This window comes from Gobio gobio (assembly GCF_949357685.1).
Source record: "Gobio gobio genome assembly, chromosome: 13".
In the NCBI taxonomy this organism is placed as follows: Eukaryota; Metazoa; Chordata; class Actinopteri; order Cypriniformes; family Gobionidae; genus Gobio; species Gobio gobio.
In genome coordinates, this window is record NC_137106.1 from 431,331 (window position 1) to 447,711 (window position 16,381).

Consider the following 16,381-nt stretch of genomic DNA (forward strand, 5'->3'; position numbering starts at 1 on the left):
TGTGTGTGCTGCCGACTTGCACTTTATATTTTAGGCTTCGTGTGCGCGTCTAAACCATCAAATAAACAACAAATATCCGGTGTCAAAATGACCGGATTGGAGAGTAGTTATTTTAACAGTTGTTACGTCACCATTAAATAAACAAGAGAATGGCACATAACATAAAATGAGACCATAGAGACGAAATGACGGTGCAACACATTAATTTAATAAAAGATAAAGTTTGACAAACAGAGCATGGTGGGAAAAATAACAAAAGAAACAACCCTGACTACACATGTCTGCAAAGAAAGATGAAACTTGCCTACCTCCCGTCCAAAACAAAAGACAAGTTCATTGTGAGTCTTCCGGTTCCTCTAGCTGCTACACTAAACTACCGATAAGATAAACAACATGAAACCCATCACCAAAATCCCACCAGCTCTCAAAATTACTCATAAACTAGGACAATAATTCATCCCCTTCCAGGAACATAGCGAGATGTACGAGCGTGCCTCCCATGGAGCTTCCGCCCCGTCTACCGAGATGAGCAGGTGGAACAAGAGAGTGAGAGACTTCCGGACATCCAACAGAGCGCCTTTAAATCAGCAACCAGCGGACGCAGCGCGACCTCTAGGGGAAACAGAAGGAACAGCAGCAACACAACCGCAACAAAGCAGCATAAACACCCTTCACTTCACTCTTTAGCGTAACAACAGTTTATATCTTAAATGGGCGTAAATAGTTTGGAGAAATAGGAGAATATGATATTATTAGTTCTACATTCGATCGGTCTTAAAGGGGCAGCGTCTAATAAACCTGCTGATGATTGAGCCATTCATTCGAATCGAACAAAAGGCAAATATAAAATATTCACATCTCTTGAATTAATAACTTTAGCTTTTATAAGCATTAATCTATCAATTTATACAGTGAAAATTATGCAGTGTTATTTTACATTTCATTACTTTATTAGATTTCTTTGTAGGTTTGTTCTTTACTGTAATATTAATGTTAGCAGATCTTCCGAATGCTGCGCACTGGCACATTTACACACAGATGCTTTATATTTCTGTTCAAACTTTGCGGTTTCTTTGCTATAGATATTTTACTTTTCAGATTATAAAGCCATGTTAATTATGTTCTTAATTATGTAAAAAAAAAAAAGTATAATAAAAAGAACCAGTAAGAATACTGTTAAAGTACCGGATCGATAAGCAGTATGGGTAAGAGTAGTAATACCATTAAAACTTTAACGATACCGATCCCTATTAGTAATACAGTGGACATTAGCAGATTTGGTTAGCATGTTGATTTATGGTGTGCGCCCCTAAAATTTTCAGTTGGGGTCCACTGAGCTCCTAGAGAAGACAGTTAGTCTGGAGCCCTGGATTTAATAAAGTATCAGGGTTATAATAGTTCATTAAAACATTCATTTCTTGAGATTAAATAAATGTTAACTGAAATAAATCAACTTAAACTTACAGTATCTGAAGCTTCAGCTTAACCTGATATACTGACTCAAACAGAAATACAACATTATAAAAGCAAACACAAGTGAATTGAGCTCTTTCATGAACTTTTACACTTGAACGGTCAAAAACACGATGATGTCAGAATGTGAGGTGTGTCATGTGTTCAGTAACAGTCTGTGATGTAACGCTTATTAATTAATGCTTTACAGTTCAACTAAACCCAGATTTTACTCGACTAAAACTAGACAAACTATAAACTATTCCGGTGACTAAAATATGACTAAAACTAAATCAATCGAAATCAGCACTGAAGTCACGCATCTGAGGTTAAAGTGTATAAATGTGTGTGTGTTGTAAATGTGCCGATGTTTTGTCTAGATCAGACTCTATTCCTCGAGTTATGTGTATTATATTGCATTTCTGTCAGTAGATCCTCATAAATACTACACACTGCACCTTTAACACTGGGTTATTTGTGAAGCTGAATAAGGTGATCTTTCACTCACACACACACACACACACACTTCTTTAGTGTTGAAAAATCATTTTCGCCTTGTGTTACCCGAATGATGGCCGTGCTCTCGCTCCTGCTCTGGTTGGTGTGTGTGTGTGTGTGTGTGTGTGCGCGCATGTTTTTTCGGGAGAAGTGCCCATATAAGGATTTTCCGCCCTCTATTACATCATACAGGGCCATACTCGAAAAACACTTCCCAAACGTGTTCTAGTCCTGAAGGAGATCACACACTCATGTTCTGAAACTCTGTCCATGTTCAGACTGTCTTCTGTGTTTCCATTATGTTGATACAGAATTAATTTGATTGTGTTTGATTAAATGTAAGAATTTTACTCAAAAGATGATTATAATTAGGTTTAAAAACTGGCTTCATAAAGGTAAAAACTCAATATATGGAGATGATGTTCTGTCACTATTGCTCACCCCTCCTCACACGTGATGAAAACAGTCCGCAGGATCACAAAAGGAGGAAAAACCAAAGAAGGGCAAGAAAGGGAAGATGAGAGAGGAGGCGGTGAAGAAAGCCCCGCCCCCTCAGAGAGCCCCGCCCCCTCCGAAAGCAGCGGCGAAGCCCAGAGCTGAGAAGAGCGAAGACGCCGCGGAGGAGCCAGATGCCAAGGTATCGCATCAGACAGATGAGTGTGTGTGTGTGTGTGTGTGTGTGTGTGTGTGTGTGTGTGTGTGTGTGTGTGTGTGTGTGTGTGTGTGTGTGTGTGTGTGTGTGTGTGTGTGTGTGTGTGTGTGTGTGTGTGTGTGTGTGTGTGTGTGTGTGTGTGTGTGTGTGTGTGTGTGTGTGTGTGTGTGTGTGTGTGTGTGTGAGTTACTGACATGTGATTGTGTGTTGCAGGAGACGGAGGATGTGGACAATCCTGTGGCTGAGGTGAGTGAAGGACAGGAAGAGTTCAGACTCAATCCATCTGACCGCAGGAATCATGAGCTTTATTAACCCTCTGGGCTTCTTCATTTATGGCTCACACTCCGGAGGGCGGGATTAAGATCAAAAAAGATTATAGAAGATATATTTTGTTCAATAATATTTTTTATTTTCTTTTTTGGTTTTGAGATAATTTTATGATTTATAATTAATATTTATGCAATAATTATGACTCATTTTTTCCCATTGAATATAATTAAAATATGTGTATATATATATATATATAATTTATTTTTTATTAAAGCTGTATTTCATTTTAGAGTCAATAGGCCTCATGAAAGCAATTTTTTGAATGAGATCGGTGCCATCCGGTGGACATATTGAGCATTTTTATCACACAATAGCACATTTTTATCGCTATAGTGGATCTTGCGTTTTATAAAAAAAAAAATGAAATATCGTAGCTTCATCGGAATGGTCTGAAACTTGGTGACTTTATTGGCACTTGATATATGAACACCCAAAACAATTGGGGACAGGATTTGAAAAGTCTGAGTGGTCATAAAAAAAATAGTCACACTCAGGACCTTCGGGTCAAAAATGACCCCCATAGGAAATGAACGGAAATTAGTTTTTTTGTGCGTACAATCTACAAATCAGCCAGGAAAAAAAGACTCAGCAGTGAAGATCTCTAAAACATCAAGAGTGCAAGACAGACAAAAAAACTCACACACACACACACTTATACACACAAAAACACACGCACACAAACGCGTGCCATTCCAAAAGCTAATTGTGTTTTGTGTGTTTGTTTGTGTGTGTGTGTGTGTGTGTTTGTGTGTGTGTGTGTGTGTTTTTGTCTGTTTTGCACTCTTGATGTTTTAGAGATCTTCACTGTTGAGTCTTTTTTTCCTGGCTGATTTGTCGATTATATGCACAAAAAAACTAATTTCCCGTTCATTTCCTATGGGGGTCATTTTTGACCCGAAGGTTCCTGAGTGTGACTTTTTTTATGACCACTCAGACTTTTCAAATTCTGTCCCAGTTGTTTTGGGTGTTCATATACCAAGTGCCAATAAAGTCACCAAGTTTCAGACCATTCCGATGAAGCTACGATTAAAAAAAATAAAAAATTATTTTAAAAAATGTGGGGTCAGAAATGACTGAAGAGCCCCAGAGGGTTAAAGAGGCCGTTCAGCCTCATGTCACTCAAACCCGTCAGACCGTCGTTCATCTTCACACACACACACACACACACACACACATGCAGATATTCCTGATGACCCCAGAGCTCTCTGACCCCTGCACAGACAGCAGTGATGGACACACACTCTTCTCCTCTGTGTCCAGAGCTTCAGAGTTCTAGGCCAGAACGCCGGCTCACCATTGGCCGACGCTGGTCATGTGATCTGCTGTCGTTCTGCCGCACCTGAAGCTCTGCACTGTTATTACATCATCAACAGCGATTGACACACACAAGAGATGATGAATAAAGTGGTTGTGTGTGTGTTTGCGCACTAAAGTATCCTCATCTCTTCATCACATTAAGGCTGACCCGCTGGAGTCACATGGGCTATTTTAACCACGCCTTTACTTCCTGTCTGGCCCTTGAGTGTCCATCACTGCTGTCTGTGCAGGGGTCAGAGGTCATCAGAAATATATTCATGTGTGTGTGAAGATGAACGAAGATTTGAGACGACATGAGGAATTAATGACAGGAGTGTGTGTGTGTGTGTGTGTGTGTGTGTGTGTGTGTGTGTGTCAGGACGGGGAAGGCGTTCTGGACTCTCTGACCGGGCTGCCCCATCCGGAGGATGTGCTGATGTTCGCCGTGCCCGTCTGCGCGCCCTACATGGCGCTCTCCAACTACAAGTGTGTGAGGGTTCAGAGTTCAGAGTTCACAGCGCTTCTCTACAGCATTCACTGTCTAACCTCATTCTGCCCTGCACACAGGTACAAGGTCAAACTAACACCAGGGACTCAGAAGAAGGGCAAAGGTAAAGGGTGTGTGTGTGTGTGAGAGAGAGAGAGAGAGAGAGAGAGAGAGAGAGAGAGAGTGTGTGTGTGTGTGTGTGTGTGTGTGTGTGTGTGTGTGTGTGATGGGTAGGTTTAGGGGCAGTGTAAGGGGATAGAAAATACGGTTTGTACGATATAAAAACCATTACGCCTATGGAATGTCCTCACATTTCACAAAAACAAACATGTGTGTGTGTGTGTGTGTGATCTGATCTGTGTCTGTCGTTGTGACGTGTGTGTGTGTGTGTGTGTGATCTGATCTGTGTCTGTCGTTGTGACGCGTGTGTGTGTGTGATCTGATCTGTGTCTGTCGTTGTGACGTGTGTGTGTGTGATCTGATCTGTGTCTGTCGTTGTGACGTGTGCGTGTGTGTGTGATCTGATCTGTGTCTGTCGTTGTGACGCGTGTGTGTGTGTGTGTGTGTGTGCGTGTGTGTGTGTGATCTGATCTGTCTGTCGTTGTGACGTGTGTGTGTGTGTGTGTGTGTGATCTGATCTGTCTGTCGTTGTGACGTGTGTGTGTGTGTGTGTGTGTGTGTGATCTGATCTGTGTCTGTCGTTGTGACGCGTGTGTGTGTGTGTGTGTGTGTGATCTGATCTGTGTCTGTCGTTGTGACGCGTGTGTGTGTGTGTGTGTGTGTGTGTGATCTGATCTGTGTCTGTCGTTGTGACGCGTGTGTGTGTGTGTGTGTGTGTGTGTGATCTGATCTGTGTCTGTCGTTGTGACGCGTGTGTGTGTGTGTGTGTGTGATCTCATCTGTGTCTGTCGTTGTGACGTGTGTGTGTGTGTGTGTGTGTGTGTGTGTGCAGCTGCCCGTACTGCCGTGCTGAGCTTCATGCGAGGGAAAGACTCCAGCGCTCGAGAGAAAGATTTGTTCCGGAGTGTGAAGGTAAGTGAAGCTCTCAGTCCAGGCCTCAGTCCAGGCCTCTGATTGGCCGCAGTCAGTCATGTGACGCCGCTGCTGTTTTACAGGACACAGATCTGTCCAGGAACATGCCGGGGAAGGTGAAGGTGTCGGCGCCCAACCTCCAGGCGGCCAAGAGGAAGTGACATCATGAGTTCCTGGCGGAGGACCAGCTTTAGGGCTTTTAAAAGCAAATCATTTTCAACTTTAATAATAAATCAATAAAACGCACAGTATAAATGTTGAACACAGCTTCATTTATTTTCCATGTTGGAAAAACAACAACAACAAAAAACAATCAATACAACATTTGGGCTTTTTGTACAAATCTTGTGATGAATTATGGGAATTTGTAACGAATAACTTTCAGGATTTCAGTTCGTTCCCCAAATGTTGGAACATTTACAACTGGGAAATGTGTTTTGTTAAAATTGTGACGCCCAATAAAGACGATTGAGACGTGTTAAATGGTGTGTGTTTGTTTGATGGTGTGTGTGTGTGTTTGTTTGATGGTGTGTGTGTGTGTTTGATGGTGTGTGTGTGTTTGATGGTGTGTGTGTGTGTGTGTGTGTGTGTTTGATGGTGGTGTGTGTTTGATGGTGTGTGTGTGTGTTTGATGGTGGTGTGTGTGTGTGTGTGTGTGTGTGTGTTTGATGGTGTGTGTGTGTTTGATGGTGGTGTGTGTTTGATGGTGTGTGTGTGTGTGTGTGTGTGTGTTTGATGGTGTGTGTGTGTGTGTTTAATGGTGTGTGTGTGTGTGTGTGTGTGTTTGATGGTGTGTGTGTGTGTGTGTGTGTTTGATGGTGTGTGTGTGTGTGTGTGTTTAATGGTGGTGTGTGTTTGATGGTGTGTGTGTGTGTTTAATGGTGGTGTGTGTTTGATGGTGTGTGTGTGTGTGTGTGTGTGTGTGTTTAATGGTGGTGTGTGTTTGATGGTGTGTGTGTGTGTGTTTGTTTGATGGTGGTGTGTGTGTGTGTTTAATGGTGGTGTGTGTTTGATGGTGTGTGTGTGTGTGTGTGTTTGTTTGATGGTGGTGTGTGTTTAATGCAGATGTGTCTGAGAACCATAAAGTCTCTGCGGCGATGGCTTCTGATTGTCTTCTAGGAATCTCCCATGATCCTCTGCTGGAGCTGGAGGAGCAGAGCTCTGGGCAGGACGTCCCACATGTGCTCCAGCTGCTTCCGGTTCCGGACCGCCACATCTGAGCAGAGCCTACACACACACACACACACACACACACACACACACACACACTCAGCGCGCAGACGCCACATGGGCCGGTAAGTGTGGCGCTGGAGGGTCACTCACCTGACCAGTGATCTGGGCTGAACGCTGAACACCAGTAGTTCATCACTATGAGCCTGTGGACACAAACCAGTGCGTTTAGCCCAGTGCGTTTAGCCCAGTGCGTTTAGCCCAGTGCGTTTAGCCCAGTGCATTTAGACCAGTGCGTTTAGCCCAGTGCGTTTAGACCAGTGTTTAGCCCGGTGCGTTTAGCCCGGTGCGTTTAGCCCGGTGCGTTTAGCCCAGTGCGTTTAGACCAGTGCGTTTAGACCAGTGCGTTTAGCCCAGTGCGTTTAGACCAGTGCGTTTAGACCAGTGCGTTTAGACCAGTGCGTTTAGACCAGTGCGTTTAGACCAGTGCGTTTAGACCAGTGCGTTTAGACCAGTGCGTTTAGACCAGTGCGTTTAGCCCAGTGCGTTTAGCCCAGTGCGTTTAGACCAGTGCGTTTAGACCAGTGCGTTTAGACCAGTGCGTTTAGACCAGTGCGTTTAGACCGGTGCGTTTAGACCGGTGCGTTTAGACCGGTGCGTTTAGCCCGGTGCGTTTAGACCGGTGCGTTTAGCCCGGTGCGTTTAGACCGGTGCGTTTAGCCCGGTGCGTTTAGACCAGTGCGTTTAGACCAGTGCGTTTAGACCAGTGCGTTTAGCCCAGTGCGTTTAGCCCAGTGCGTTTAGACCAGTGCGTTTAGCCCAGTGCGTTTAGACCAGTGCGTTTAGACCAGTGCGTTTAGCCCAGTGCGTTTAGCCCAGTGCGTTTAGACCAGTGCGTTTAGACCAGTGCGTTTAGACCAGTGCGTTTAGCCCAGTGCGTTTAGACCAGTGCGTTTAGCCCAGTGCGTTTAGACCAGTGCGTTTAGACCAGTGCGTTTAGACCAGTGCGTTTAGCCCAGTGCGTTTAGCCCAGTGCGTTTAGACCGGTGCGTTTAGCCCGGTGCGTTTAGACCGGTGCGTTTAGACCGGTGCGTTTAGACCAGTGCGTTTAGCCCGGTGCGTTTATACCGGTGCGTTTAGACCAGTGCGTTTAGACCAGTGCGTTTAGCCCAGTGCGTTTAGACCAGTGTTTAGACCGGTGCGTTTAGACCAGTGCGTTTAGCCCAGTGCGTTTAGCCCAGTGCGTTTAGACCAGTGCGTTTAGCCCAGTGCGTTTAGCCCAGTGCGTTTAGACCAGTGCGTTTAGACCGGTGCGTTTAGACCGGTGCGTTTAGCCCAGTGCGTTTAGCCCAGTGCGTTTAGCCCAGTGCGTTTAGACCGGTGCGTTTAGCCCGGTGCGTTTAGACCGGTGCGTTTAGCCCGGTGCGTTTAGACCAGTGCGTTTAGCCCAGTGCGTTTAGCCCAGTGCGTTTAGACCGGTGCGTTTAGCCCGGTGCGTTTAGCCCGGTGCGTTTAGACCGGTGCGTTTAGCCCGGTGCGTTTAGCCCGGTGCGTTTAGCCCGGTGCGTTTAGCCCGGTGCGTTTAGACCGGTGCGTTTAGCCCGGTGCGTTTAGCCCAGTGCGTTTAGCCCAGTGCGTTTAGCCCAGTGCGTTTAGCCCAGTGCGTTTAGACCAGTGCGTTTAGCCCAGTGCGTTTAGCCCAGTGCGTTTAGCCCAGTGCGTTTAGACCAGTGCGTTTAGCCCAGTGCGTTTAGACCAGTGCGTTTAGCCCAGTGCGTTTAGACCAGTGCGTTTAGCCCAGTGCGTTTAGACCAGTGCGTTTAGCCCAGTGCGTTTAGACCAGTGCGTTTAGACCAGTGCGTTTAGACCCCCATCAAAATTCCAGAAATATACATGTATACAAAAATGATATAAAAATTCAATAGTTTACTCATACGATGTGCCGCTGTTAGTAAGAGCCTCAGCATTTAATAAAAACTGACTTGAATGGGTTCACTATTTTATGTTTCATGCGTGAGGGAAGCCGGACTAATGGACGTCTATCAGAGTCTAAAAATCTACGGGCAGCATGTGACCTGAAGCTGGTCTCTGATTGGTTCTTAAAGATCCTCCTCCTCCTCAGGTCGCTGCGTCCCTGGCCAATCAGAATTGGATTGTGTTATTTTATCCAATCTGATTGGTTCTCGTCACCTGTCATTCATCTTTCCGCTCTTGGCCACTAAAGTGAAAGTGTGCAGCGACACAGTCACGCCGACTACGCCAAAACCTTTAGGATGATCAGTTTCGTAGAGATGGCAGCAGTTAAACCAAACTCTTTCACAAGGCGTTCGCTGGACGAAAAAAAGGATAAAGGATCTCGAACCAACGCGATTTACAGATCCAGCATCAGCCAATGAGAGAGCAGCTGCACTCAGAGCTTCACACTCTTGTTATGAGAAACGTTAGGGCGGCTGATGTGTATTAGCAATGCCCTTTATTGCTTTCCCAAGTATTTTATTTCTAAGTGTTGGTACTGAAGTTTTGTGGACAACAGCGAGAGAGCTCAGATATCTGAACACTGCAGACGTCATGACTCTACTGAGATGACGGACTTTAATCAGAGCCATTGAGAAATGTGCTGGCCAGAAAGAAAGGAGAGCAACATTCAAGTAGTCAACATGCTTTTTTATTCTTTAGTTTTTCCTTTCCTCATTTACTTATATGTGGGAAATGAATGTGTAAAAAGAGAAAAGTGAAGACACTGTTTTCTCTTTAATGCTTGAATGTAGTCAACATGCATCTTGATTCTGCCTGCTCTGCGCAGATTATAAATGACTACACTAGGCCTGTCGCAATTGGTCGATATAATAGAGCTGGTGATGCTGAACTCTGACCTGAAGCGCGAGTCTTTCACTCAGAGATCGCAACGCCAGTTTCGCGGATTATTGGGTTTGAATGGTAAAAAATCTGTAAAATTGCAGGTCCTGGCGAGTATTGAGGTAAACGCAGTGGAGTTTGTCTTTAGTGAACGTTTAATGAGTTGAGTGAGGAATCTGTGTTACAGTGAGTTTGCTCTTAAAGGGCCGGAGCTCATATTCTGTGAGGCAGGAACACGCCGGACAAGGCAGTTTTTAGGGGTTTTTAACCCTAAAACAATGAATAGTAAGTTCTGTCATATTATTCAATTACTTTTACAGTTTTTTGCAAGTCATAATGTTGGTATCAACACTATTCTATATAAACAGTATTTGCTGATATTCTCTTTTTTGTTGTGTTGGTTTACAAATGTGTACCTTTTTGCATTTTTACTCTTTTAGTTTTACGTTTTGTCAAGGGCTTGTTTACATATAGCACACGACTGAAGGCCAACGCTGCAAGTTACATTAAATGTTTTTAAGTACATTTGTTGAAAATGATTGCGATAAATTAGTCGATATAAAAATAGTCGTTAGTGGCAGCCCTAGAGTACACACACACACACACACACACTCACACACACACACACACACTCACCGCCTGTTGATGCGAGAGCAGGTTATTCGCACATCCTCCAAACACGAACACTTCCCCATCAGCCCCTAAACACGCCGTGTGCCACAGTCTGCAGAAACACACATCAACACAGCAGGAATATAGGGAGGATTTTCTTCATGAGATATCGTTGGAATCGGCAAAACTACATTTGGAACATGTTTTCAAACGTTATAAACGTTTTTGCAAAAAATCTCTGGAACACTAGGTGGCGCTGAAACGTCTCAGGTACCTTCAGGACATGCTGTCGGTCATCCCTACCAAATTTTGTGAAGATATGTCAAATATTTTAAAGTATATTGCGATTTATGGGAAACTTATGAGCAAAAATAGCCGTTTTTCATATTTCATGACCTGTAGTTGGCGCTGTTCCCAAATTTGGCATGGACCCTCAGATCATGGGGCTGATGTAGCGTACCAATTTTCACTTCGATTGATCAAAGTTTGGCCGAGATGGAACGACCTTGGGTCGACTTCGCTAAGTTTGTGACATCATAACTTTTGAACAAAGATGCTAATGCTAATGCTACTGTAATGGGCGGAGCCTTCATGTAATATGTCAAATGAGATTAGAGTGACGAGAGGAATCCGGTGGGCCACGTTCCATTTGTCTAGATCAAATGGTTCAAAAGTTAGACCCGTTTCAGTGTTGAGTTGGTCCTAGAGACGCCCCTGAGCATCATCGTCAGGAATAAAACACACGGGTCATCAGTGACACACACACACACACACACACACACACACACAGAGGAGGAGTGAGGGTCACCTGGGTCGCTCCGTGTGCTCGTGGCCGACCGGCCTCCACTCGTTAGAGCTGACGCAGTACAGCCAGGCGTCACCTGCAAAACACACAGCAATGAAGCCCACACACACACACACACACACACACACACACACACTGATGAACACTCACTCAGGGTTTCTCTGTCCGTGGTGAAGCCGCCGAACAGGAAGAGGTGGTCAGCTGACACCGGGGTCAGCGAGTGCCAGGACCGGCCCACAGGCCCGTGTTGAGGGACGCACCTGAAACAGCACAAGCGTTAGACGGCGAGTCGGACACACACACACACACACACACACACACACTGCTCTCATCAGAGGCCACTGAACGTACATCTCGCTCCACTCCCACGTGTCCAGATCGATGCAGTGCAGGTCATTCAGACGCTGGTCCTGTGGACACACACACACACACACACACACTAACTGTGAATGAGTCGCATTACTGACACTTCTATACAGATCTGAGCGTCTTAAAGGGATAGTTCACCCAAAAATGAACATTGGCCCATAATTTCCTCTCCCTCAAGTCATCTGAGGTGTGTGTGACATTCTTCTCTCAGACGAATAAAATCTGAGTTATATTACAGAAGCCCAGGCTAATCCCAGCATTAAGGCCTGTTCACACCGGGACGATTTTCGCAAGCGTTTATCGCTGACGTTTAACGCCTCGGGACTAAACAATGGCCGCCAATGTGAGTGTTCACACTGTAGCGTCTTAGGGTTACATATATATTTAAATTAAAAATTAGCTCAATAGGGAATTGTGGGTATTAATATTTAGGGATTTATGATCAATCACAACGGGTTATAATCTAATCACAAATCTCCAAAATCACCCAAAATGGGAAAACCTAACCTCTGTATTTATGCAATTTATAATATATATATATATAGTTAACAACAATTTATTGTAATTAACTACATATATATCTATATTAGGAAGAGGAGAAGGGAAAGGAAGAGGAGGAGGGAAAGGAAGAGGAGGAGGGAAAGGAAGAGGAGGAGGGAAGAGGAGGAGGGAAGAGGAGGAGGGAAGAGGAGGAGGGAAGAGGAGGAGGGAAGAGGAGGAGGGAAGAGGAGGAGGGAAAGGAAGAGGAGGAGGGAAGAGGAGGAGGGAAGAGGAGGAGGGAAGAGGAGGAGGGAAGAGGAGGAGGGAAGAGGAGGAGGGAAGAGGAGGAGGGAAGAGGAGGAGGGAAGAGGAGGAGGGAAGAGGAGGAGGGAAAGGAAGAGGAGGAGGGAAGAGGAGGAGGGAAAGGAAGAGGAGGAGGGAAGAGGAGGAGGGAAAGGAAGAGGAGGAGGGAAGAGGAGGAGGGAAGAGGAGGAGGGAAAGGAAGAGGAGGAGGGAAGAGGAGGAGGGAAGAGGAGGAGGGAAGAGGAAGAGGGAAGAGGAAGAGGGAAGAGGAGGAGGGAAGAGGGAAGAGGAGGAGGGAAGAGGAGGAGGGAAGAGGAGGAGGGAAGAGGAAGAGGGAAGAGGAAGAGGGAAGAGGAGGAGGGAAGAGGAGGAGGGAAGAGGGAAGAGGAGGAGGGAAGAGGAGGAGGGAAGAGGAGGAGGGAAAGGAAGAGGAGGAGGGAAGAGGAGGAGGGAAGAGGAGGAGGGAAGAGGAGGAGGGAAAGGAAGAGGAGGAGGGAAGAGGAGGAGGGAAGAGGAGGAGGGAAGAGGAGGAGGGAAGAGGAGGAGGGAAGAGGAGGAGGGAAGAGGAGGAGGGAAGAGGAGGAGGGAAGAGGAGGAGGGAAGAGGAGGAGGGAAAGGAAGAGGAGGAGGGAAGAGGAGGAGGGAAAGGAAGAGGAGGAGGGAAGAGGAGGAGGGAAAGGAAGAGGAGGAGGGAAGAGGAGGAGGGAAGAGGAGGAGGGAAAGGAAGAGGAGGAGGGAAGAGGAGGAGGGAAGAGGAGGAGGGAAAGGAAGAGGAGGAGGGAAGAGGAGGAGGGAAGAGGAGGAGGGAAGAGGAGGAGGGAAGAGGAGGAGGGAAAGGAAGAGGAGGAGGGAAGAGGAGGAGGGAAGAGGAGGAGGGAAGAGGAGGAGGGAAGAGGAGGAGGGAAAGGAAGAGGAGGAGGGAAGAGGAGGAGGGAAGAGGAGGAGGGAAGAGGAGGAGGGAAAGGAAGAGGAGGAGGGAAGAGGAGGAGGGAAGAGGAGGAGGGAAGAGGAGGAGGGAAGAGGAAGAGGGAAGAGGAAGAGGGAAGAGGAGGAGGGAAGAGGGAAGAGGAGGAGGGAAGAGGAGGAGGGAAGAGGAGGAGGGAAGAGGAAGAGGGAAGAGGAAGAGGGAAGAGGAGGAGGGAAGAGGGAAGAGGAGGAGGGAAGAGGAGGAGGGAAGAGGAGGAGGGAAAGGAAGAGGAGGAGGGAAGAGGAGGAGGGAAGAGGAGGAGGGAAGAGGAGGAGGGAAAGGAAGAGGAGGAGGGAAGAGGAGGAGGGAAGAGGAGGAGGGAAGAGGAGGAGGGAAAGGAAGAGGAGGAGGGAAGAGGAGGAGGGAAGAGGAGGAGGGAAAGGAAGAGGAGAAGGGAAAGGAAGAGGAAGAGGAAGAGGGAAAGGAAGAGGAGGAGGGAAGAGGAGGAGGAGGAGGGAAAGGAAGAAGGGTTTGATCGTGTCCGATTCGACACCTTCTCAGACATAACCACTAGAGCCAGCAAGATCCAGATCACCTTAATCAGGGGCACAATCTTAAAACGCATCTAAATTTCGGTAGAATTGATACTTGCATGGTTTCTCGTGTTGTGTAAAGCGAGAAGCGTGCGTTGGCGTTTCTCAGAGTGTTCGTGCGCTGAAGCGCTCTCTCTCCGTTTGGTTCTTCCGGAGCTTCGCTGGTCCGCGGGACTTTTAAAGGTGTTTGGGAAGGGAAAGTTCATCTCGTCCAGCGGAGTTCCTCGGTCTGGTGGAACGCTGACTGCGGAGCGGAGCGCGGCGATCTTCAAAGGAAACATCAGCTTGGCGACCGCGAGCCGCGCGGATGAGATGGGAGGAAAAGGACATTTGTCTCGTCGGGGTCCTTGCAAGTTGACTGAGCCACAATGTGTGGGTGTTCCTGTCCTTTAAAGTCCATTAACGACGCCCATTTTCCCTGAGACGACCAATCGTTGGTGTGAATTTCAGGCGGGAGAGTTTCTTTGTTCGGACTTTATTGCTCAATGGAATGTTCTTGCTGGAAGCCAGAACTAGTAAAGTTTCACTTCAAGAGGACTAAACATACTAGCGGTACATCTCATAATCATATACTTTGTACCATTGACTAAGACAAAGAAAAAGGAACATTTAGACATCACACATGCCTTGGTTTAAAGACATGAAGGCAGAGCATCTTCTATACAGAGCAATTTTGAGCGTTTAAGATGGCTCTTACATCACGCAAACATAAGAAATATGGGGAGCATACACTTAAGAGATCATCATATATGTAATTTCTGGGATAGTTTAATTAAAGGCTCAAAGAGGGGAATTCTGGTGTGTGTGTGTGTGTGTGTGTGTGTGTGTGTGTGTGTGTGTGTGTGTGTGTGTGTGTGTGTGTGTGTGTCATCCCCGGCCGTTCTCCGAATGACTGATTGGGTCCTGGCTGATGAGAATCTGATTGGAGCTCAGAAAGGGCCATCTAAAAGGTCCTCTGTTCACACTCTAGCTGGTCCTTCAACAGTCAGAGGTGATATTTGACTCAGACTTGTTGGAGCCGTTGGAGCAGGAATTCAATTAATATGCAGAGCCGTTTGGAGGAAAGCATCCCGCCACTTTGATCCTAGTTGAGAGACACTCCAGACGCTACAACACCGACGCGCAAAACGCCAGGCGTAAAAGCGTCATTTTTAAAAAAACGCCTCGGGTTCGTTTTTTTATTTTGATGCGGCGCGTAAAAAACTGGCCGACCAATGAGATCGGCGCTTTTGTTCACGTGCCTGGAGCTGCTGAAGTGACAGTAAAACACGACTTGGTGGCGCTCAAGCACAAAACGCTCTTGCCGAGCACACACTGATACGACGAAGTAGTAGTAAGAAGACAAAGAAGAAGATGAACTGCTAATGCTGCTTGCCAGTTAGCAAAAAGTGTGTGAATGGTTTTGTCCATATACATAATATGTCTATGGTTTTGGCAAGCACGTAAATACTGTCTCTCTCTCTCCTTCTGTGTGACAAGCGAGTGTCAGAGGCTTAAAGTGCCGCAGCACCATCTTGTGTACCGGGAGCGCATCGACTGAATGTGCACGTTCACTCGCCGCAGCGCCAGTGGAAATCGCTTGGGTGTGAACTCAAGACGCACCGAAAAACGCTGGCGATAAGCGCGCGCGATATTCATCCCGGTGTGTACAGGCCTTAAGAATTGGATTCATAGTTGCTCTGTTTCCATAAAAAGTGCATCTGTGCGTCATATAACTGCTCCAGCGGCTCTGGGGTGTTAATAAAGGCCTTCTGAAGCGAATCCACGCGTTTGTGGAAGAAAAATATCCATATTTAAAACTTTATCAAGTAAACTTTCGGCCTCCGCCTTCTGTGTAAAAGTGTTGAATGTTGAAAGTGAAACTCCAGATGTGTGTGTGACGTCATGACGAGCGCACACACACCTCAGATGACTTGAGGGAGAGGAAATTATGGGCCAATGTTCATTTTTGGGTGAACTATCCCTTTAAGGCCCATGGAAACCCAGTGTAGTGCTTCTCACACACACACACACACACACACACACACACCATGTAACGGCCTCCGAAGACGAAGCCTCTGTTCCCGATGGTGGCGCAGGCGTGGGCGGCCCGCGGGGTCGGAGCGGTTCCCTGTACGGACACACACAACGTTTGAGTGTCAGCTGCAACACACACACACACACACACACACACACACATCAGATAGCGCTTCAGCACCTTCGTGATTGGCTGGCTCCAGGCCGACGCCTCCAGATCCAGGACGTGTATGTGGTTGTTCCAGCCTCGTCCCGCGTGGTTACCCTGAAACACACACACACACACACACACACACACATCAGACGTCTCGCGGGCGGCTCGGCTGGCGTCCGCTGGTGGGCGTGGCCTCACCATGAAGGAGTGCTCGTCCAGCTCGAACGCTCCTCTGTGTCCGGGCTGAGCGATGTAGCCGTACCCGCCGAAATACGCCAGCCTGTGGAGACACACACACACACTCATGACATCAGCAGGTGCGGCGGGTCACACACACACTCATGACATCAGCAAGTGCGGCGCTGGCTC

At 46.8% G+C, this 16,381-nt stretch overlaps 2 protein-coding genes across 5 annotated transcripts in view; one reads left to right on the top strand and one right to left on the bottom strand.

The window, feature by feature from the left end:
• Positions 1-6,228, top strand: part of nemf (nuclear export mediator factor) — a 39,747-nt gene extending 33,519 nt beyond the window's left edge. Inside the window, exons 17-22 of one of the 2 annotated variants that reach the window (XM_079832967.1) lie at positions 2,417-2,587; positions 2,816-2,848; positions 4,608-4,714; positions 4,796-4,839; positions 5,668-5,747; positions 5,831-6,228. In XM_079832967.1, coding sequence (XP_079689093.1) covers positions 2,417-2,587; positions 2,816-2,848; positions 4,608-4,714; positions 4,796-4,839; positions 5,668-5,747; positions 5,831-5,908 — 513 coding nt within the window. In that variant the 3' untranslated portion in view covers positions 5,909-6,228. The remainder of the gene's footprint in view (positions 1-2,416; positions 2,588-2,815; positions 2,849-4,607; positions 4,715-4,795; positions 4,840-5,667; positions 5,748-5,830) is intronic. The other variant, XM_079832968.1, reaches the window with a different exon arrangement.
• The window catches only part of klhdc2 (kelch domain containing 2), a 13,811-nt gene continuing 3,628 nt past the window's right edge, over positions 6,199-16,381 (bottom strand). For all 3 annotated transcript variants that reach the window (XM_079832969.1, XM_079832970.1, XM_079832971.1), the window contains exons 6-14: positions 16,211-16,292; positions 16,040-16,123; positions 15,872-15,952; positions 11,542-11,600; positions 11,341-11,450; positions 11,194-11,266; positions 10,410-10,497; positions 7,071-7,123; positions 6,199-6,974 (exon numbers count right to left, since the gene is read on the bottom strand). In XM_079832969.1, the coding sequence (XP_079689095.1) occupies positions 6,863-6,974; positions 7,071-7,123; positions 10,410-10,497; positions 11,194-11,266; positions 11,341-11,450; positions 11,542-11,600; positions 15,872-15,952; positions 16,040-16,123; positions 16,211-16,292 (742 nt within the window). In that variant the 3' untranslated portion in view covers positions 6,199-6,862. The remainder of the gene's footprint in view (positions 6,975-7,070; positions 7,124-10,409; positions 10,498-11,193; positions 11,267-11,340; positions 11,451-11,541; positions 11,601-15,871; positions 15,953-16,039; positions 16,124-16,210; positions 16,293-16,381) is intronic.